Consider the following 25,689-nt stretch of genomic DNA (forward strand, 5'->3'; position numbering starts at 1 on the left):
CAGAGTATCTATCAAGAATATTAATGCATGAGAATGTTGGTTTGGGGTGAAAATCTTTAGTGTGTGTATAATGCTAACATATTTACGGTTTTATTCAACTAATTCCGCTATAATTTATATTTTACGTGAAGGAGTTTTAAGCACGTAGACTAAAATGTGGTTTGTTAATAGTAATTCATTCCACGAAGGAGATATACATTCATTAATATTTAACTGCTTCCGAAGTAGAAACATACTAACGAATTCATGTGATTGTTCAATAAGTCATCCAGTAGCTGTACATATCCACTGTTTATAAAATTTCATTCAATAGCCTTATTCCTCTTGTCTTGTTATGCTGTGCTAGAACAATTCTCCTGCCGTGTGGTATCTTGAATAAGTCGTGGCAATGAGTACGCAGAAATTTTCAGGCACATATAAGCCAAAGCATTCCAAGAAGAATTGGCTATCAATAGAGTTATACATCTGGTTTCTAGGCTAAATCTATTTGTTGCCTTAAGGCCCCGTAGTAAGCGTTCAAAGATGGTTTGAAAGGGAGATATGTAAATACGAATGTTAGAAGGAGCGCGCTAATATTAAAAAACGATAATAAAAGTGAAAATATTTAATAAAACACGACTCGTTTGAAATAAAGTAAAAATCTATTGACAAATGCTTTAGTTTCATTTAAAGATACACTGTAATTTTGTTCATGCTTGTAACATATTAAATGAAAGAACGAAACATGTTTTTAATCATTTTCGGAGCTTACTTTCCGATTTTTTTCTATCCAAAGAATTTCATATAATTAACGTTTCGGCGTAACAAATGTGTAGATATTATCTTAAAAAATAACGTTAATTTTTTTTGAAACTCAAAAACTTAAAGGGTTAAAGGGAATCTTGTTATAAATCAGCAATTGGGTATGCGGGGGCAAGTAATTCATGCGCATGAAACTCCGCTAAGTTCCATGCGCATTCCACATATAGGTATTTAGGCTATTTTCTAGAATTGTTACAACATCTTTATATATATAGTTTTTTGCGGAGTCTATACACCACTAGCATTTATTTAATTTTATAAAATTATTATTGCATCTGGGTCTTTAAAATGCTAAAATGTTCTGATGATAAACCTCAAGAGTTTGTAATAAACTGGAGTGAGCCGAGACATTAACATATACTATCAAAAAGGGGTGATAAAACAGAGGCACTGTTTGGTATGTCAGTCACATTTATTTACAGAAAAATCATCTTTCATAATAATAATACAGAAGAACGCCTTGGTCACAAGTTGTTGTTCGATGAGTTTGAAAAGCGAATTATTAAAACAAAATAAAAATTAAATTATTGAAAACAATATAAGAGATTCCTAAACGAAAATCTGAAACAGAAAAATCTGTGATAGATACGGTCACATCTAGGACTCGAACCAAAGATATTAGAAGAACGAGATATGCTATGTTGGCCGCCGGACCGTAGGCGGAGTACTACCTAATTAGGGTACTTTGAACGGTATCGTGACGTGTACGCACAGAAATCTGTTCTATGTATTAGTGCGGCTACCTTAGCGTAAGCGAAGGTGTGCAGTAGTATTGGTGAACAAAACCGGCGACACTGGGCAAAACAATTCCACACAGTACGAACTGCTCATAGCACATCTCGTTCTTCTAATATCTTTGACTCGAACCCAGGAGCCTTGCCTCGCCGGGGCACAGCTCTGCCAACTGAGCTAATGGGATCCTATCTCCTTCGATCATATTTAACTGTATCATACTTCGAATAAGAACTACCAAAATAGTTCGGGTTGAATTCTGCGATCATACATAAAGATAGTTGCCAATAAAAATGTGCGGTGAGAAAAATTAAGACAATATAACCTCCAACTGACTTCCAACTAAAACTAATGAATCCGGTCTACGAGCACTGCTTACCGCATTCTAATAGTGGAACAAGTTTTGACGAGATATTAGTAATCAGTAGCTAATAGACTAAAGTATAATACATCAATGCAGTAGCCCCTATAATTGTGGCTCTATACATACGTATCGAATTTCTTACTGGAGCTGATAATCAATTTAATTGTTCGTGAAAGGTTTTGTATACAGTTCCTTGTATATAATAAGTATTCTTTGAAATCTGTATAATAATAAATCATATTTCTTTTTCGGATTTTTTGTTCATTGCTACAGAAATCTTTATTTTCCTGTGGACTGCTTGAAATATTTATTATAACCTTTTCTGGTCTTTGAACATTTGTATGGCTAAACCATAACTTTCCTCATTTGATATTTTACGTCACTGTCGGCTTTGCATCATGTATTCTGCCTCGTGCCTCTCATTTCTCAGGCGGCCATGCATACGTTTCCTCCATCTTATGCTGATCGTCTTTCCGGTGCATTCTAAATATGTAGCTTACCCTATATCTCCTTTTATTTATGTTTAAAAATTGGTTGAAACAGAGCCGGATCATGACTCTGTAATACATAGGGCACTTCCTACTTGATAACACACCCCTACGATTTTTATAATACTAGGTTTATATAACATTAGATTTTATATTAAGGATAATTAAAAACTTTGAATCTTTACAAATCATAAAACTATTGTACATATCCCTTGTTAGAAGCCTGATAGAACATAACTCCATAGTTTGGTAGCCCTTCTACAATGTACATATTCATAATGTTGAAAGAATTCAAAGAAAATTTCTACGCTTCGTCGATTTTAAACTTAACATCCCTTTAGAACACATAAATTACCTGTCATTATTGAATCTTGTAAACATTCCGACATTAGAAAACAGAAGAAAAATAAACGACCTAACTTTTTATTAAAATTATTGAACTGTAAATTCGATTGTTGTAAACTCATGCATTTAATAAATCTACACATACCGACACGAGCAATTAAGCAAATATCAATGTTTTACATACATACATCTCATTCCAACTATAGTTTTCACTCTCCAATACAACGTTTACACAGTCTTGGTAACAAATACTTACAATATAAATGTTTTTGACAATAATTTGAACTTGGCAAACTTTAAACGGAGTATGTGCGAACTATTTTTACCTAATTTGTAAACTATAGTTATACTTTCTTATTATCATCATGGTTGATTTGGAGGATTTTGGCAGATTTTCTATTTTTCGTCTCACTTATTTGTACTCTATCCATACCTATATTTTTTAAACTCTTATATTTTATGTAACATATTTTGTTAACTTTGATATTTTTTTATGTAACCTATATTTTGTTAACACTGATTTTTTTTATGTAATCTGTATAACTAAAAAAATGAAGATGTACATTATTAGAGGTAAAAGCCCTATGGACGTGTAAATAAAATAAAATAAAATAAATAAAACTAGCGCAGACCCGCGAAAGATCTCGGAATATTATAATTGTAGGACTTGTGAAGCTGAAAGTATTTAAAAAATGCCTTTCAAAAGAGCAATTTTTTCTTTTTGAATATTAGTTATCTTGAAAAATAACGACGTCCATTAAGCATCTGTCAAACATTTAAACAAATGAAATACACATTTCAAATAAAGTATGTATATGTAGTGCCTAATGGGCGTTTTACACAACGTTGTTCTAATACCACTAGACATACGGAAATAAATTGGGACGCATATCAAAAATCTTTGCTTCACACGATCATTACTTTCGTACTTACAATTTCAAACAAATTGTTGCCTTTTGAGAAGAAATAATATTTAGGGACTGTACTAAATCCATGACAACACCTTAAACATGTGGTTGATCACATAAAAACATCTGTCATTTGCATTTGTCGTTACTGTCGATAACAAACCGTAAAAATAGACGTGAAATTCACAATAGTGAACAGTAATACACGTTCACAATTAATAATAAACATATGTCATAATTTTTTTATCAATATTTAAAATATAAAACAGAATAAACACGCAAAGTTTTCACAAAATGTAGTAATGTAAAACAATGACAGACGACGGATATCAAATCTTAAACTCTATGAAATCGGTACCGAAATAGAACACGTTTTTTTTTTCAACTCTAACTTTGAAAAAACTTCCCATACGAAAACTCGACGAAAAAAAGCCCCTTGTAAAACGAATGTAAGGCCAAAACCATCTTCACGCCATATTTCGGCTCTGGGTTAAGCCTCCGTGTCTCGATGTGTGATTTTTTTCCCTTTTTTTAAACACCATTCAAAGCTCCTTAATTTTTGCATGTAAAATATTTGAATTGTTACCGCATAAGATTCCCAACTGTCACAGTTAGTAGGACTATGGTAATCTCATTTTGAAGAATATTGAGAAGCTAATGAAAGTCTGAAGTGGAAGAAGATATCTAGATTAAGAATCTGAACTACCTTAATTATCTAGTATTTTAGAATTGTTAGAAACATTGAGCGTGATCCAGAATTGATTGAAAGTGTTATTTTAATTATGTGATATAATGAAATCTGAAGAAACAATGGTATACACTTTTACACCTACCCATTGAAGTTTATTTCAAATAAGGGCAAAGTTTGCTTTAGCGAAGGGTGAATTTTCCCAATAACTTTCTCCATGATTTTCGGTTTTTTGTTATAAAACTTTTGATTTTGTAATACCATCGACTGCCGAAACCCAAAACTTTTACTCGTTTGTTCAACATTACACCTATCTGTGTAAGTTCTTCTTTGTATACCACGGATGTTCGATATTGTCCGGGCTTAGAAATCTTGCGTATTAATACGAAATTCCTCACAAAACTATCTGATAAATATTTGACGTTACGGTAACGTGGGTGGGTAATAATTCATGAGGAAGATTGGGGCGCTATGAACGTGGAATTATGTATGACGTGTGGAGTATACTTTATATAGTCTATATACACTATACGGTATGGGGGGGTGTAATACAAATGTATGTGTATGTTTGAATATTGGACGGTGAACAGTCAACGCCCCATACGTTTCCCCCGGGGTGAGCAGGGGTGCAATATTGCCTATTTTTATCCCTAAAAAAACATGGACTATTTTTAAATATTATCGATCGGCAAATTTTAAATGGTTTAATTTTTACCATGAATAAATAAATCCTGAACGACAATGCCTGACGGTAGGCCTACCATATATTGTCACGGTTTGATCGGGATTGTTGTGATTTATAGGTATGAAGTATCCGATAATAATGTTGTGTATTCACGTCTCAAAAAACTTGTCATTTAATCTGAACACGTCACTACTGAAATCACAAGTCACGCGTCTCCATCACCTCTTGAAACGTCAAAACTGGCTTTCATAACGTCACTTTAAATAAACAACTTCTGTTATTGCTGTTGCTGTCATTTTTTGTTGTCCGTTTGTTCTAGCATTGATATAAAGTACACGAATTGTTACAAAATAACTGACACAAGTGACAGCGAGACTATCATTTTTGTTAGATTAACATATTTACTAACTGCTCCACTACGTAAGTCTCGACCACGTGAGTGGTAACGATTTCGACCGGCTGATTGCGGGAGACTGGCATCACCGACGAGTTTATAAAATGACGGTCACATGTGGCCAAGATACTTGAATCGTCGAGTATCCGATACTTGCATGTTCCTGTGGAAGAATGGCCTAAGCCCCGAAGTTCCGGTTAGTTATATATAGCAAGACTTTTGAGAAATTATTTTCCCGATAATAATTGGATAAGACCAAGACGATGGCCATCTGTCTTTTTTAGATACTTTAAATGGATACTTCGTAGCTAAAGTTTGAAATCGATATGCGTAACATCAGATTTTGTAACAAAATTAATTGAAACTCCAAACAAACAACAAAAATACTTTGTAATTACAAAATGATTTGCCTTTGGATTCGAATTTACAACATCCACTGGAAAGCAATTAAAAAAACATCCAAAATGTAATTTGTCGATAAAAAATCTATATTCAATAAAGTAAGCGTTAGTTCATAATTAACTTTACACTATGCTATCATTAGTTGGGGATGCGCATATAAAACTAATCTTCTTTCAATCGGAGTCGTACAGAGCATAATATTAAAATTATGTTTAAAAAAAACTCAACTTCCCAACAGATCGCTTATCCGAAGAATTTCAAGTAACTTCATTCAAAGATCTGAAGATTAAAAATTCAATAATTCATGTAATAAAAAAGAAAAATATAAATACGAGTATTTAACTGTAAACCCTACTCTTAAATATATTTTTCCATATCCAAAATCAAAGACTTCATTTGCACAAAATTATTATATATACCAAGGAATAACTTTTTTCAATCGAGTACCGGAAGAAATTAGAAGCATTAATGACAAAATCCAAACTTTGAACACTGTGAAAAAGTATTTTAAAGACAATATTATCAAAAAAGCTTTTTCCATATGAACTGATCTCATTCAATCTCATTCATTTCTGATAAGGGACGATTTCTTATCCATATATGTACATAATATAATGTAATTATTATTATTTACATTACATTAGATACGTTTTAGCTACCAAAATTTATATCATACTAAACCAACATGCAATATAATTATATTTTAATTTTTCGAAGAAAACTTCTTCTAACTGCTTTTCACTTTGTGATGGCATTATTTATTTTTTATTAAAACACAAATAACTTAGTTTACATCACTTTATTTCGATACAAAATCTCAACATGTTTCGTGAACCAAGTTCACATCATTAGGAGCACAAGTATACTAAAGTTATAATTAAAATTAGGTCTAGAAAGAAGAGGTAGAAGGAGCGGGGAGAGGTAAGAGTGGGGGAGGGTTATTCAAAGTAGGAATTAAAATGTCACTAGACGGGAAAGACCGAGTAATTGGGAAAATATTTAAAATGGGGTTTATAAAAATTTTTTGTTTATTAATAATATCTGCTTTCATATTCACGTGTTTTCTTATTTCTAAGATTTCAAAATTATTGATTTGAGATACCTTGTAACCAGAATGTAGTATTTTAAAACCTGAATTAATATCGAAAGTATGGTCGTTATTTAATAAATGATCCGCAAATTCTGATTCACAGTTTCCCTTTAAAGCCCTAAGATGTTCTTTAGTTTTTGAGATCAGAATTAAAGAACATCTTAGGGCTTTAAAGGGAAACTGTGAATCAGAATTTGCGGATCATTTATTAAATAACGACCATACTTTCGATATTAATTCAGGTTTTAAAATACTACATTCTGGTTACAAGGTATCTCAACTCAATAATTTTGAAATCTTAGAAATAAGAAAACACGTGAATATGAAAGCAGATATTATTAATAAACAAAAAATTTTTATGAACCCCATTTTAAATATTTTCCCAATTACTCGGTCTTTCCCGTCTAATGACATTTTAATTCCTACTTTGAATGACCCTCCCCCACTCTTATCTCTCCCCGCTCCTTCTACCTCTTCTTTCTAGACCTAATTTTAATTATAACTTTAGTATACTTGTGCTCCTGATGATGTGAACTTGGTACACGAAACATGTTGAGATTTTGTATCGAAATAAAGTGATGTAAACTAAGTTATTTGTGTTTTAATAAAAAATTATATTTTAATTTCGCAGTGCAATGTACTTACTACATATCAAAATACATGTACTGTACACTCCCCTTCCAACCTCAGGCTAACGCTTCAATAGAAGAGCAGTTTTCAAATCTCATACAGACAAATGTAAATACTATTTTAAGTGTAAAAAACCTAAATAAAAAAATTGTCAGTAATAACATTACAAGTTTAGTAATAAACTTAGATGTTACATCCCTGTTTCTCTTATCCAATAACTCGGCACACAAACATTGAAGGACTATTAATCAAGAAATACCGCCAAAATCTGATGAGGGATGCCGTGGAAGGCTCGAGATACCACGTAGAGTCGAGACTCTCCGCGGATCCTTTGCAGTTTCAAACAGTTAATTGATCACTGAGATCGCTAAGCACAAAGTATAAGACCTACTTTGATAGACGATTTCACGCTTTGACATAAAGTTGTTGTTGTTTTCATTCTTGACTACAGGTACTAAAATTTTATATCCGTTGTTTAGTTGATTACTAAGATCACAAACAAATAACAGTAAGTTGTTTATTTTTAGCGCTTCGGATGACTCAAAAGCTGATCAGTTTTAGTAATAAATTTAACGCTTCCAGTTGAATTTCTATGTTTTAAACACACTGTATTTAACTGGTTTGTCAAAAGAAAGCAATTATACCCCTGTTTAAGAACAAATAACAATTAATATATTTTTGGATCACAGAAGAAATTATAGATCAGTGTAAATTTAAAAACAAAGAACAGAATTGAGAAAACTCTTAAAACCAGTAATTAGTAGATTTTCTCGCCCTTGTACCTTTTAACAAGCAATACAGATCACTTGAAATATCTTAAAAAAAACATATGTATTTTGTGGTGTAATCTTTTTAGAACCACTGAACTTAGATAGTTCAACGCAAAATTAAATAAAAACGGGAAAAAATCTGTTTGTTAAACCATTCTTGAATTTTAAACTTATTAAGTATTTTGTAGCAAATGATAAAGCGATGTCCACATAGTATATTAGTAACTTTAAAAGTGAAATAAATACAGATAATATAAAAATAACTGCTTACTGGTAAATTGCTTTTATGTATAAATGAATTACCAAAACTAAAAAAATAAGAAGTTATATTGTGAAACATGCATAATATGGGAAAATACGTGATTAAAAAAAATCTCACAAACAATGACTTTGTCAAGGAAAAGTGAACTATTTACGTTGATGATGTTGTTTTTTATTGTTTTAACGTAAACGAAAAGTAACTGTCGATTTTTGATTAAGAATATGAATTTTAAGCAGGCTCGGTTGTGTTGAAAATTAATTAAACTTTAATGAAGTGGTGCTCAAAGAAAAATTTTATTATAGGTATTTTAAATAATAATCCACAACTAATGTGTTATTATTTCTTAACATATTGTTAAATGGTAGTGACTCGTAAATCAAAGATACTTGTGACGAAAACGACAAATGAAGAGATTTTTATTTTATGGCAGTATTGCTCTTATTGATTAAAATTTAATTATCACGTTTCACATTGATAGAAATGCAAATCATGATAAGGGTTGAAGGGTGCGATAGGGCGTGTTCCAGTAATTATTCCGGCATAGATACTGGGCTGAGATTCACAATATTTAAAATCACACAATAAAACGGGAGGTGAATTTTAAACTTCAACGAAAAAAGCCGTCGATTCGACGCATGATAAAATTCTAATTATTTTTTATTACCTCAATAACTTCTGTTGTACGTGTTGTGTTTCGGCTGTGTCAAAAGCTGCGGTGTCGCCATTTTTAATAATAACTCCTAACATTGCGCAATGCTGACCGGATTTCGATTACGACGTTTTTTTCCAGTCATTTCAACGGGTAATCGTTTTGTTATGACAAAGTAACGTTGCGAAAAGCAATTTGAAATTATTCGCTTTGGTTTTCATTTGAGCCTTATTCGATAAAGGATTATCAAATACAAAGAACCGAAGTTCTGAAAGTAGTTAGCTTTATTTTCAGCACGTATTCACTAGAAACAACAAAGTTGTTTTTTCTACGGGTAAGCAAAAAGGTTATTATTTGTTTTCTGTAAATTCTGAAACTCTGACAAGCTTCTCGTAACAATATTTATTAATAAAAAGACATGTAAATGTACATTTTTTAAATAATACTACTGAATAAAGAGTAACTGTACAGGTATATATTTTAATAAATAACAAAGAGAACTTATTGAAGGATTGAGGAGCATCTGAGGAAGATTGTAGGTTAAAGAAAATTATTTTTTTTAGTCCGGTAATGATAAGACTTGTCGGAGTTACAGCCTTATTTTATATTCTTTGATTTGAAGGTAAAGCAGATGAGTACTTTATATAAGCACCCTTGATGTGAAAATGGCGCTACATAAATTATCCAAGTATATTATTGCAATTTCTTTTCCCTTATTATAGTGGCCCTATTTATTAAGGTTTCAATGTAATATCGGGTGGTTAATGGATAACACAGATACCGATATTATTTGAGATTTTCACGACTAAAAGTATTATAGTGATTTATTTTTGAGGTATCATGCCGTGTTATGCTACCTTTTCTATAATAATGTCCTACGCGTTGGCTAAATAAGGAAGTAGCGCAACACGGCATAATACCCCAAAAATAAATCTTTTCAATCATGAATACTCTTTGCACACCTTCAATTGTACAAGACTTCGGTCGCACGTTTAATACATTATTATTATCAGTACTAGCTGTAAACCCGTCACGTATTGCTGTGCCTCAGTCTCTCTGTTCAGATAGAAAAACAATAGCGGTTTTTTTTTACGTCTAACATATGGCGTTTTTTTAAAAGAAAAATGTTATCACCTGTCATAGGTGACATCTATATGATATAGGTATATCAAAACACACGCGTATTGTGTCAAAATTTCAAAGAAATCGGTGGAAAAATTTCAGAGATTTAAGATTTTGAACAAACGATCTTTTAAATTTTTATTTATACAGATAGATATATTCAATAATGTATAACTGTGAATAAAGCAAGTAGCATGTTTCAATATAAAGTTGACGATGTCTGTAGGGAAATAATTTATGACTCTTATGTTAATTAGTGTGTTATTCAATATTGATGTACGAGTATATTTTCACTATCGCGTTATATTCCTAGCGAGAAGTAGGATTTAGTTATATTGCGAAAGATTGATAATCCTGATACTCTGAACCTCAGCACACTTAACTGTAAATTCTATCAAGAACAATACATGTTATTAGCCTTCAACGAAATTAAATTATATGTACTATAATTTTATAGGAGGACTTTCCAGTTTTGATTAGGGTCAAACTTAAAGTAAAGGTAAATAAGTTACCTCGTGGCTGGCTCCTAGCTAAAATCTAGGGAGTTCATTGATAGAGTAGTTGTTTATCTGGGAGTTAAGAGCAACCAGCATTGTAATGATGGATGGTGGATGGTGTCTTGAATGGTGAAACCAAAATAACCCAATTACAAACTGTCCCATTTATAAACGGAATATTTGAAGCAAAGGTTTAACAATCATCATTATATTGACCATCTGATTTCCACGAAGTTCACAAATTGTGCAGCTTAACATCTGTTTTAATGCTATTTTAGTTGAGTTTATTTAAATATTTATCAAAAGAAATGCCTTATTTGTGTGAAGAAGATTTAATGCGCAGCATTAGATCATCATCGTCCATTAAAACATTATAGAAAATTTTAATTTGCCTAAGAAAAATAATATTACAAAATAAAAAAAAAATAAAAAAATGTAAGTACACCATTATTGATTTTGAAATTTAAAATAATAATGTCGGTGGTGTGTCACTGTGTCTGTGTGTAACTCCGGTTCAATGACCAACATGGGATTTGCTTCGATTTTCAAAATTCGAACTGATTGTGGCAACAATTCACTCAAGCAATAAAGCAGGTACAAAAAATATTTTATTAATTACTAGCTGACGTGTACCCGGCGTTGCTGTCGCTATTCTTAGGAGATAGACATATACTATATACTTTTTATACATACTATATACTTTTTATACATACTATATACTTTTTATACATACTATATACTTTTTATACATACTATATACTTTTTATACATACTATATACTTTTTATACATACTATATACTTTTTATACATACTATATACTTTTTTATATATTTTTCCGTAGGCTTTTTTGAGATATACAATTCCGTCCTTCATTATTTTGATGTATCTCATAAGGCTTAGCCAGCGTTAGCAATGTAAGCGACCAAACATATTTTTTTTACGACCTGATTACAAAACATCGACTTTTCAATACTTTCTCTTTCTTAATTATATATATATGATAGTTTTTCTAAAATATATATTTTTTCTCCCGAATGATTTATATATAGGTATATATAATCGCACAGACGGACGCGGATAGCGACATCAAAAATCCTACAATTATGATATCTCTTGATATTTCACGGGTTTGCGCTAGTACATTCCTGAGTGCAAGCATGAGGGATAAAGATAGATGATATCACTGACAGTGAAATAGGCATATAATAGCACACATTAAGAGTAGGAAGAGCATTGTAATTTTTGTGTTGATAGTTTTTCTAAGATACCTGTAGGTATTAATAAGATGAATAATTAATAAATTTTGATTACAACCAATAATTGGTTGACCGGACTAAGAAAAATAATTTTCTTTAATACAATATCTTCCTTGGATGCCCCTCAATCCTTCAATAAGTTCTCTTGGTTATTTATTAAAATACATACCTGTACAGTTACTCTTTATTCAGAAGTATTATTAAAAAATGTACAAGTTTTCCAACGCGTAACCAATTACTAGTAACGCTATGGAAAACAAAAGAAAGGAAAACTTTTTATACTCCAAGCCCGTCGCCCCATTGGCTTCGTACGAAATTGACATAAACCAGAGACCCTGCGCAGAAAAATCCCACAATGGCTGCTCTGAAAACCGCAGAGATCTATACTTTTCTGCGTACTTTCTCCGGTTTTTGTTGATTTCGTCCCGTTCCCAAGCCAGTGGGACGACGAGCTAAAATCCTCTTTTTCCGCTTCCCCTTCCTCTTTCCCCCTTTCATGTCACCTCTCAAGCATCCCGAAGGTAGTGCCATAGTTCAGCTGGCTCCAGGCAGTGATGACACAAAAAACAAATTGATTTCGCTTTTGTCCACCACACGTAATCAATTCTTTAGATTCTCTAGCCATTACTCGACTTATATCAACTTTGATTGACCACAAAATAATAATTTGATGAATTTTTTATCATAGATAAGTGCTGCGGTCCCGGCTATGCCACTCCCTTGGACGCCTTTAAGTTCGGCAAAAGGGAGAAGCTCATGTACGTGGTCTGCATCCAGCCCAAACCCGAGCTGAATAGACCAGACTTCCTCGCAACGGTGGACGTGGATCCTGATTCTGAGACGTTCTGCGAGGTGAGTTAATGTCATTTTTTTTACTGTGTGGTCCTATTTTGCTTGCAAAAACGTTTTGCAACTTTAAAAAAAAAATATTTTTCTAATATTTTCTTTTTCTTTTTTATCTATATCCATTCACTGACCAAGACTTTAAATATTATTGTATCATGCGGATTGAGTTTGAAACTCAGCCATTGATGGACTATGGGACCTTTCCTTTCTGGAAAATAAAATAGGTATAAAAGAAGATCTAACTTTGGCTTTTTTATATATGTATTTAAAAGTGACAACTGTTTCGCTTCAGTTGTATTCGGAAGGTTTTACAGGTGTCATTGGTAAAAAACACAAACAATAATATTTGCTCTTTTACCTGCGGCTTCGCTCGCGTGGTATTAGGGAGAAATTAGTGTACCAAGAATTTTCGAAATGTTTTTTCGAGATAAAAATGAAGTCCTAATATTCCAATGCAAAAAATCACGTCGAACGGTCGCTCCGTTGCAACTTGAAATACGGACAAACAAACACACTTTCGCGTTTATAATATTAGTTAGGATTATGATAATAATGACAGGGGTTCTAAATTACGATGAAAATCCATGAAGTTGATTTTCAATGTAAGTGTTGACTAGACAGATTACAGTTACAGATTCTATAGAGAAATTTAATTAAAAACATCAAAAACATAAAAAAACTTTCATAAATAAAAGGTTTTGAAAGTTCTTAATAAATCATTGAAAACTATGATTGTTTGTTGATTTTTTTACTTGTTTTTTTTATTTTTTTTACTACGATTGTTTTACCTTTTCATTTTGAATATTTTGCTGTAACAAGGTGTCACTTTTTTTCTCAGTACAGAAACAATACCTTTCCACAGAATTGCCTTTTTCATATCAATGTTCATTCTGTATTGGAATCATAATTCTCTTTAAAATGTTAATATAATCCCTGGAAAAGGTGGCATGTGCCAATACGGTATATGCGCAGACAAGTTTGGTATGTGAAAAGGCGTATTGTGGGTTGTACAGGAATGCGTTAAGGTCAAATTGACCTGTGACGTGGTCTACTTAAGCTTACCTTATAATCTAAGTAATCCTAAGGTCAAATTGGCCTGTAACATGGTCTACATAAGCTTACCTGACTGGTAATCAGAAGTTTACAGTAATATCGTAATCCCTAACTACTAACTAACCGATGTGGTTGTTTTCTTGGCTAGAGTTCAAGGATGCTTTATATTGGCCCTGGTCCAATTTTAGGGAACGTAGATAAGTTTATCCGCTAGTCGGAGCTTTAGATAAACAAAGGCCAAACTATGCAATAGTTGGGGTAAGTCTTTTTTGAGTAAGAATATCACATGAACTGCCCTACCACTTCGTGGCACGGTCAATAAACTCAAATAATATTTTGTTGTGACTGTTGAGGAGGAAGAAGAGGTTTGTAAAGACCTCTTAAATATTAGGTATATTATATGAAATAAAAATCTCAGAGTCTCATGTCATTTGGAAATTCTATGCTTAGCATAGACATTTAAATTGATTGAGTCCGACCATTCAGGGAAATGGAAAAAAAAACAAGCAGCGTGAACGCGGTAGGCGGCATCACCATCTTTCTTTCTGTGATTTGTCAATAAATTAATCTGACAGTATACAGTCAAATCTCATTATAATACCACTATTCAGACCTATAATATAAAATCTACTTATGAATTACTAGTTCTTATTACAATGGCGTGCAAATTGCTGGCTGCGTAAAAACTGAACTACATATCCCTAATCGGTAAACGAAAATTTCGGCTTTATTTTATTTATTTCCGAAATCGAATATTTTGTTACACTATTTTGTTACACATTTTTACTAATGTGTTATAATTTACCCACCTCATTCATTTTTAGCTTCATCACGCCAGGTGGTTCGTTTAAAAACGAACATTCAGATCCTACGCAGAAAAGACCCACAACCGACTGCACTACAAACATTTGCCTTACTTTAGCGAACTTTACTTTTCTGGACAGGACCTGATTATTTCAATGTGAGCTCTTCGGCGCTCTTCTCGAACCTTCCTGATGTCCAAAATGTGGTCATTGGTTTGTCTCTAGTTCGTCGAAACGATTCTCAGATTTCATGTTAAGGCAAGTCTATCATGTTGAATGTCCATGGAAAAAATACAAGTACGAGTATATCGTAAAATCACTTACAAAGATCGACAACGCTATAATCCAGCTTTCAACACGAAAAATAAATTATGTTTATTTTTGTATTATACGTAATAATCAACCAGTTCTCATTCTGAAAATGTCAATCAGAAACGAATATTGGTGGTGTTAAGCAAAAGGTACCTTAATATATAGAAAAAAATAACCTTCTGGAAATACGTTAAAATTTTGTAACCATTAACGTGAAATTAGAAATATTACTATTTTGTGTTATTATCAAATGATTTGGCTATGTTAAAATACCAATATAAGCAACATCACCGTTGGAGTTTTTGTAAATTTGTGGCATTTGGGTCGGAAAATATTAAAATAATTATTTTCTGCGGAACGTCAAATATTCATTGGTTTAGTATTTCTGTACGAAATCTTTTCGCGAAACCTTGGATCCGTTTTATAATGCCGAGAAATACTCAATATTTTTCAAATTTCGATTAAAACTGAGAGACTACGCGTAGCGTAATCAGCGCTAAATAAATAATTACCAACTTTTCCAAGAAATTTTCTTTATTTATTGCTTATTTATTCAATTGACTATGAATGCTGCTAACGGAGTTAGAGATGAAATAAGGAATCAAAGTTAAAATAATTATGTTTGAAGTACTTGACTTTCTGCAAAATCGGGAAAGTTATCTGAAAGTCTTACTTAGTGGACGACTTGGAAATATTGGAAAGTATTATGAATCCATCGGTATTTTAAGAGGATTAAAATTGTCGAGTTTTATATCAGATTTGTTTAGCAAAAACTTGTAATGCAAGGGCTGTGAGAAGTTTTAGTTGTCATAATAAGTGTAAGATACTCTCAGTATCTCCTTGGTGAGGCTTATTTAGAATCGACACATTTTTAGTCGTGTTTGGTAACGATTTCTGAATAGCCAGATACTCCCGAATCTTCATTTTCCCCATCTACTTCTCTAACCCAATTCATTCATCCCCACAAAATATCCCAATTGGGGATGCCATAGTCCGTCTGGCGTTGGACAGCTCGTAGCAGTTGTATATCCTGTGCGGTATTCTCACAAAGAAAGTAAAATTAAACACTTAAAAATTATAATTTTTCTATTTTTATTCCGTGTTCTTGCTTTATTGTAGTTTAAAAAGTTTACTTACAGCTCCGTGGTTTTTATGAAAGATGATATTTTCCTGTAAAAAAGGTATGATAATTTATTTATCTTTCAACAAGTACAACCCCTTGATGCAAGTAGGTACTCAAAAACAGATAGCGTCATTACCTTCATTCTAATTTAATTGTTACAATAATTGAAACCTCTGCATTTTATTTTTTCATATTCTTTTTATGGCGAAGAGATTTCGCTCTTTCTTAGGTCGCTGTTATCTCCAGTTTTCATTTAATTATACGGCAAAAGTGTGACATTTAAAATTTCATTATCGCTTTTCGCAGTTCTCTTTGGCGCCTCGGGAATTTTTTAGTCCTTTGCGGAAACCGTTTCACCATACAAAAGTATTCCCCGTAGAAATGATAAAATTTCTCTTATTCTACCTTCTAAAATTCCCAACTCTCAAGAAAATTACATCATGAACAATTTACAAAGTATTTCCTTTTACATTACTGTCAATTTCTCTTTCACTGTGGTAATAATATTGTGTTGGACAATATTTTTTAAGAATTCTGTCATAAAAAAACCTTTGAAATGCGTTTATTGTTATGACAATAAAAATATTACACAGATTTTTGATTAATTTGTGTGTTGTTAAAATATAACACGTAAATGTTCCAACACTTTGAAATGAGGGAGATTTCATTCAATATCTCGTTATGGTATAAATGTCATCAAAAGAGATTTGTGTAAGAAAAATACAACGGTTGATTTCGTTGCATCTATTTAATTGATGTTTTGTTTATTACACTGTTTGATTTAATTTGAACGAAGTTTAATTTAATTTGTCTATTATGAGTTGTCCCGTTAAATATTAATAGCAAAGACTTTGATATGTAATTTCTGAGAGTGCATTCCTTAGTTAGGGACTGACAAATAAATAGTGAAGGGTAAATAAAAAAAGAAAGGTAAATGGAATAGTTGGAATAGGCAGGTACCTAAAGGTATTTAAAAAATGTATCGATGTGGGTGGGGTTCAGTGTAAATGAATCGATATGGGGTTCAATGTAAAAACTTTTAGTGTTTGTATGAAATAACAAAAAAGTGTGCGTTTTTTGAAAATTATTAATATTTCAGTAATTCGTGAAAAATAGAACGATAAAAATTGTTTTAAATAACACTCGCAAATACAATAAATTCTTTATTGAAGATAATATTATCGACTTTTAAATGAAAATTTGAAACTTTAAAATCAGAAAAAGACACGGTCGCATCTGGGAGTTGAATTTGGACTTTCACCTTGTCGGGGCGATGCACTACCAACTGCGCTAATAGGAACCTATTTCCTTCGGTCATATTTAACTGTTTCATATTTCGAATAAGAACTACGAAAAATTTTCTTTATTTTTTTCACCGCACATTTTTATTGGCTGCTATTTATATGTAAGATGGTAAAATTCAACTCCAACCAAATGCAATAGTGTCATGGATAAATATATCCTATTTTTTATTTTAATGTGCGACATCTATTGACTTTTCTGCAAGTCTAGGGTAAATTCTTTTTTATTTGTTGATTATGAGTTAAACCTCAAATTATAACATTTAATTATTGAGGATAATACTAGCGATAATTTGAAACACTAAAATCAGAAAAGATTCGGTCGCATCTGAAACTTGAACCCGGGTACTGCGTTAATAGTACCATATTTCCTTCGGTCATACTTCGTAACTGTAAGTTAATTGGGTTCTAGTCCTAGATGCGACCGTATATTTCCTGATTTTTCTGTTTCGAAATTTTTTTTAAAATTCGCTTTTATATTTTAAATATTTAAATGTGTGAGATTTTACTCGTAAAGTTATTACAAATTTATTTGTCTTTAAAAAAAATGTTTTAAGAAGGAATGCTTAAGCCACCTATCATAAATATCTTCGGTGCCTATACTTGAAATCATTTCGATTGCCAGCTACAGCTGTCCTATCTCTTGTCTATTATACTAAAACTAGCTGTACACCGCCACGCGTTGCTGTGGATCCTTCTAGAATTTTCAAGAACATTCTCGAACTTTCCAGAACCTTCTAAACTCACCGACACACTCCGCCACTCAGTTTGGAATCTTATAGAACCTTCTTGAATTTGCTTCTTCCAGAACCTTTTAGAGCATTTGCGAACCTTCATGAAGTTTATTTGAAATAATCTGAAGAATTTGTGGCCTTCCCATAACAAGAAGAAGACATTTTCGTCACCCACGCTTAACCAAACTCTCTTACTTTCGATGTGACACAGGCTCAGACAAATCTCCTAACATAACCACTGGTGGGTGGCAGTGGCTGGTCGTAAAGAAACACGGGTTTCCTTTTACAATATACTAGTGTCTTTCTCGGACGCCTCCAAATTTTTCCACCATTCACTACTGTGTGCAACAATTTTACTGATAAAAAACTACATTACATCGAATTAAATTCTACTACATATCTCATTACGGTGCAGAGATATTGCCTTAAGTATTCCTCGGACGTTTCCGAGGAATACTTAAGGCAATATCTATTAATATTATTTATAATATTCTTCTTCTAATATTTAGTCTAAAAAACTATTGACTTGCCTACCAATGGACAATATCAGTGGGAACATAACACATCAACCCAATTGATTGTTGGCAGACGAATCTTCTAAATGCGGTAAAGATCCACGATTAATTTCATTCATTCACTTCATTCATTTAAGATATATATGTATACTTTTCTATAAATCCAGCACATTTTACACCCGTGTTCTCAGATTAATTATGAAATACGCCAATATTATAGAACTTCCTTCTTTATCTCGCGCTAGTAAAATTTAAAAAAGTATTTATCGATGTATTTTTAAATGTAAGTTTGTTAGTTGTAAGCTTCTATATATTTAAATATATATGGCCATTAAGACAGTCGTTAAATGCCTTAATCGTAAGTCACTAAATATAAGTCTTAGAAGTAAGTCAGTAGTTTCAGTATTTATTATTTAATAAATATTGTACAGCGCCCTTGAGGTCGTTTTTCACGACAACGGCCCTATTTAAATTAGCCAAATATTATTATTAAACATCCCTAAACACTCCTAGTACTGATAACAACAAACTTTGTTATGTTCAGCGATATCGATCAACTACTTTTTGAGTTTTTCTAGCACCAACATACTCAGGCTGACTTTTTATATATCAAGATAAGAAACAGAATTTAACTGAACTATTGGAATTAATTTTATAAAATAATACGTTGTCTTGCCATAGACCGCCTTCTATGTAGGAAAGTTGAAATTTGGATAATTTGGATAAATATTAAAAAAAAATGGTTGAAATTTTTTTTGTTTGTTTAGATCTCGACAACAGCGCCACCTATCGGATCCAAAACTTTCATATATTGTAAGCTGGAACCAACCATACACGATCACGAATTTCATTTCATTGAAATCGGTTTGGCGGTTTCGGAGGTTAGCGTGACAGTACAGTGACACGTGATTTTTATTGATTAAGATTAAGGTATAAGATATTAGATTAACGCAAAAAACGCAACGGATTTAGATTACGTTTTCACAATCATTCGGAGAATTTCTTCTAAAAGGTTTATATATATAATATATGCTAATAGTCGAGCAACGCCGGTACACGTCAGCTAGTTCTGTGAATAAAGTAGAAGTTTCTTTAGTCTATGAATTTGTCTATTATCTTCGGTCTCTGGTCATGGTCCATATTTAAACAGGCTCCACTTTTCTCTAGGAATATCGTCAGATAATCTTACAGTTCATAATTGATTGCAGATTCCCCTGCAAGCAAGCTTATAACTGCCAGCCTCTAAAAGCCCAGGAGTGGCAGATTATGTTTGGCGATGGAAGAAGTACCTATAAGTATCCAGTCCCAAGAAATCCATTAGACCGCGGGCGACTCATTGAATGTATTTACCGCTCCATTTAATCCCCGCCATTAAATCTCCCCCTACATTTTTACCTCCTAGATCTAGAAGCGAACGGTTAATATTATAGATATTTTCATAATAGACTAGTGGATACCACCTGGTTTTGCGAGGTTTCTGTAATTATTATTAATTTGTTTATTGCTACTCACTGTAAAAAAAATCACAATTTTTCATATAAAAATCAACCACGCTAGTATCTTAAAACGTTCCAAGACATTTTAAAAGTTCACAGCAGTTTAAGAGCCAGTCTCTGGAAAGGAACGTCCAGTCCTTAATCTAACAAAAATAAAAGTATTTGAAATCGGCTACTAGCCGGCCCAAGATGTAGCGCAACTAGGTCGAAAATAGAAAATAGATCTATCTTATTAAAAAAACTTTGTTTTTTACGCGTTGGATGTGTTAAGTGGGCGTGACCGTTTGCCGAAAGCTGGTTCAATTTGTTCTTAATTTTGGGGAAATTGATCAAACATTTATAAATGTTTATGTTCTTTCTTGAACAAATAATAAATTTCAGTAGCTTGCATGGGGCAAAAGAGTCGAATTATCTTAAGTAAAGTGGCGACATCAGTTTTCTTGCAAATCAGTTAGATCTGTAATACATAAGCTATCCGGGGGTGATTTTGAATTATGGAATGGCTATAAAAAAACTTTTTAGAAATTCCATTGTTATTTCTCCCATCTATACATTACATTTCCTTATGGCCTTCGTAGTAGAGGGGTAAGGATTTCGACCAGCAAGCAGAAGGTCGCGAATTCAAATCCCGGCGCGCGCACGTAAGTTGTATACGATTAATTTGTGTTATTTCACAATTTACCTATTTAAAATAATATAAAGTATATTTGCGGCACGTTCCAGAGTGGAAGATTCTATCAGTGTCACACTGGTGTAAGACCACCATTCAGTATATTGAAACGACCTGATCTGATTATCCAGGTATTTCCCCACCTTCCCCTCCGCATCTCATTCCCCTTCCCATAACCTTAATTTATTTATTTACATAAATACATTATATGTAGTTTTTAGGTTTATCACAAACACGCAAGAGTTAACATAACTAGATTGAAAGGAATGGTTTAAAAAAAAAAATTCCATATGTACCTACATTTGAAAAAATCATACATTTATTGCAAAAATAAATAATCTGTCGGTGCAAATCTGAAACATAATCTCACTTGGAAACTCACCTCACTCGTTCCTACAACAGTGGATAAATGATTCTTCTTGAGGGACATTAAACCCATATACCTGAAAAGTATGAAGCGAAGAATTATACTTTCCAGATGATTCTATCTTCCTTTTGCCACGACTACTTATTTACCTTTCAGCTTTTTCCAAAAAAGTGCTTTGTCTTGAGAAGTATTTTTCTTGTCTTTATTATTCATTTGCTTGTAGATTTATGATCCAAGTTAAGGGTTGCCATCCGCCCCATTATACCGGGACTGTAACCGTTATTGAATCCTCTGTCCTGACAAAATCTAAAATGGAACAATGTTTACTAAAAAACATTTTCTGCGGCAGTGCCTATCAGTGTCTCCGTATTTTGATATAATTAACAAATTAATATATAACTAGCAGTTAAAAACCCCCTCCGCGGGTTTTTTGCTGCTAGGCCCTGCGAGCAGTTTGAGTGATACTAAAAACAGTTAACCTATAATAACCCAACCTAACCTAACCTATCATTTTATTATACGTATAAGTACATGTACTTTTTATTATACATATAAGTACACTTTAGATTTAGAGATTTGTTGGCTAATTTTACAATCAACGAAGCGTTTATAGCTTCCGATTGATTTCATTGGGTTGGCAGTGCCTACAATTTCTACAAAAAAAGCATACTATGCGCGAACTTCATATCATTGTTCTGTTAAAATGGTGCGAAATTATTATAAACGTAAATAATATTATATATCAATATTTTTTAAAATCGTAAGTGCAACGAGTTGTTGTTTATTGTCATTAAGGTTAAACGCAACGCTCGTTGTATTCTACGTGTTCACAGATGGCGTTAATTAATTAATTTTGTTTAAATACACTTTTGCAAGGTATTGCTTTACAGTATTAAGACAAATTATTTGTTTGCGCCCTCATATACGCAATATGAATATGAATAAATAGTTTTCTCCATATAAAAACTCAATTCTATGGAGAAAGGCATACAAATACAATATTGGATTGAATCATCGGTAAAATATTGTATTTGTGTGCCTTTCTCGAAAGAATTAAGTCTTTAAACGAACAAAACTATTGATTCATATTCATATTGCGTATATACGGGCGCAAACAAATGATTTGTCTTAATATTGTAAAGCAATACCTTGCAAAAGCGTTTTTAAACAAAATTAATTAATTAACGCCATCTGTGAACACGTAGAATACAACGAGCGTTGCGTTTGACCTTAAGTTGAAATGTTTCTTTTCTTTTTAAATGCGTATTAAAACGGTGGTTTGAATAGATAAAATTGTACGTATTTGTTATGGATTATTTCAAATGAAATTATTCGCTATTATGCCGCCAGAGGTGCGCTCTGTCGGCCAATAGGGAAACTACTCCAGCGGCAGGTAAAGGAGTATGTTGACATTTTCAAGGAACCTTAGATGAACCTACGCGGAATTTACTCGAAACATACAATTTGAATTCGACCAATCAGAGGGCCGAAACCGTCCAGACGCTGGCGTGATAAAAGATTAATAATGTCTAATCATTAGTTTTTTCAAAATAAAAAACCCTATCAAATATAGTTATACACTGAATAACCATAGTTTACTGTCTGTACCTGAAATAAGGGACATTGGAATAACCTTTGATAGTAAATTAACATTTACTAATCAAATTAATATTATTACTAGTAGATCAATGAAAATGTTAGGTTTATCCTAAGAATATCTAAGGATTTAAAAATATCCTTATAAAATTATAATTTATACTTTACACTTTATACTTAACTTTATATTTAAGCTTTACACTTAATACCGTATATTGTACTTTAAACTTTATGCTGTGAACTTTATAACTTGTACTTAAATATAAATGGATTCTCCTCGTCTTTTAACTATTCACTGACTCCATTCCTCAGACTTTCCCATTCTGCTCTATTCACTTCTTCAACGTTCTGTCTCTGGGTTATGTCTGTCATCTGAAATTTTTTCCACACAGTCAGTCCATAGTGCACGGAGAAAACTTACTGATATAAAATATTGCTAATATTCCTGAAAAACATTCATGTTAAAAACGAGACTGCAGGTCTTTAATGAATGATTTGACAGATTTCCTAGCAAATTTTCAGTTAAACGCGAATGTGTATGAGGATGTCGGAAGACGTGTTAAAAATATTTTCCCATTTTGTCATTATATAATAGGATAAGCGCAGCTGCATGACAAACTAAAAGTTTGTTGGGAAATGGGATGCTATCACGTTTTTAACAGGATTTTAATACATCAGCCATATTAATTTTTTTCGGTGGAGTCTTATGGACCTTCATTCATTTTACTATGATTCTATGATTACTTTATGTACTAGATTTTCGAGCTCACGGTTACCAGGTTTTATCAGGATCAACATTTAAAAAATAGTACCTATCTCATATTTAAAGATTTCAGTTAAACGTATTAGTTTCTTCGTGTTCGGTTAGGTTAGGTTTATTTTTATTTAGGATATAATTTGCTTACTATTGTCGACCTCCGTAGAGGTATCCAGGTTCAGATATTTCCTTATGCTGATTAACGTTTAAGTAGGTAATAATTTCTACTATTTTTGGTTAATTATAGAAACAATTTCTTATAGGTTGGTGAATATACAGCACGCATCTTTTGTTACGGCGATATAAGACTCTGATAACGGGGGTTTGCTTGACGCTCACCTTTTTATTATTTCTCATGAACGTATTACTAAAATCTCATATGTTTCCCTACGAGAGATTCCTACGGATGTAAGTTTTTTTTATATTTAAGATTAATAAAAACAGGATATTAAAATTAAAATATTTTATGTAAAACGTTTTGAAAATTTTATAAGAATTTTTCAACTAAGCACCAGATTTTAATTTTCTTGACGAAGAATTATAACTTCCCAAGGGATCCTCCTAAAAAACAATTGAGATTTTAGTAAAACGTTTATCAGATAATAATTAAAATAAATCCCACGGAAATATCGATTTTCTAGACCTGCTAGGGCAAAGTCGACCGTAGGTTAGTCCATTATACCGGGCCGCGTGACGAATATAGACTTTGCACTACTTCATGACTTATGTCGTTAAGGTTCCCACTTTATTTTAGAGATTTAATATGCTAAATTAAACCGCAGGTCTGTCCAATACATCAGAACCGCGCGTCCCGTATTTTTGTGCACGGCTGCTTCACTTATTTCGTTACGATTCTGGCTTTATTTTAGGGTGTTGTCTCGGGAGTCTACAAAGGAGTGACATATCCTGAGTGAATCTTAACGAACCCGAGCGCTGCTTCCAATGTTCCTCGGTCGGCCCGGTAAGCGCTCGTGCTCTCCGAATTTGGTTAAATTAATTGGAGGAATACTATATTATATATAAATATACACGATACATTCGTCAAATCTGTTCCTGACATAAAACTGTATTAAATTTTCACAATAATTAACCTTACAATTTACGTGGATAAAAAAAAATTGTTTCGCAAAATAAATCCTCGCCAAAAATGGTAAATAAATTTTCACAACAAATTTATTAATATTCTATTCTAAGCTACTGAAACTTTGCCCAAGTTTCAATTTGATTTTTTCTTATGGAACTTATTTTTATGTGAATACCGCACAAGAGTCCCAACTGCTTCCAAACGTCTGAAGCCAGTGATACTTTTACATCCTCAAGTGGGATACGTTGTAAAGCTGGAAAGAAGATGAAAAAGATGAAGATGGAGAAGTACCTGGATACTCAGATCTGGTCACCAAACACGGATAGAGTAGCATTTCATTTCTGAAGGCTGGTTTATCACCAAGGCGATACTAAGAGTATCTTCCACTTTGGAACGTGCCTACAATTGTAAGTGTATTTTTGACAGTTGAACAAATGAATATATCAAATATCCAAAGCTTATGGCAGAAAAATAATGATGTTATCAAGTGATGCATATAGTTGCGTTGACCCTAGATATGTCAGACATAAAAATCTTTGCAAAGTTTGTGATATCAGAACCTACCATTCAAGATTTTTTATTGCTTTTCTCATGTACGCAGATTTCCCGCTGTGTGACTTTTGAGTAAAAATCTTTTTTTTTAATCCCATGCTTTCGATTTTCCAACTTTCGACCCCCTTGGGATGCTTCACACATATTATATTAAAGATATAGGTAGGTACTCATATTATTCCTACACTTGAAGCAGTTAATTGCCCTTTGTAGCTCTTATGTGGAGTACTGCATACTCCTGCTACGAGCTTTTCAATGATTTATAGGCATACGCAATAACAATTTACAGTTAATTCTTCCATGGATATATTTGGAAATGATATACTTTACGTAGTTATATCGAACAGGTTATCACACTAATTAAATATTTTTAACATTGTTGTTGACTGCTCTTAA

The 25,689-nt window shown here is 32.6% G+C and overlaps 1 protein-coding gene across 4 annotated transcripts in view; it reads left to right on the plus strand.

Annotated features, from left to right (window-relative positions):
• LOC149422517 (methanethiol oxidase) overlaps positions 1–25,689 on the plus strand; it is a 475,124-nt gene that overhangs the window by 115,516 nt on the left and 333,919 nt on the right. For all 4 annotated transcript variants that reach the window (XM_089633333.1, XM_089633332.1, XM_089633335.1 and 1 more), the window contains exon 3: positions 12,773–12,936. In XM_089633333.1, the coding sequence (XP_089489459.1) occupies positions 12,773–12,936 (164 nt within the window). The remainder of the gene's footprint in view (positions 1–12,772; positions 12,937–25,689) is intronic.

The sequence above is a fragment of the Hesperophylax consimilis genome, chromosome 7, assembly GCF_061612785.1.
Source record: "Hesperophylax consimilis isolate HC1 chromosome 7, BYU_Hcon_1.0, whole genome shotgun sequence".
Classification (NCBI taxonomy): domain Eukaryota; kingdom Metazoa; phylum Arthropoda; class Insecta; order Trichoptera; family Limnephilidae; genus Hesperophylax; species Hesperophylax consimilis.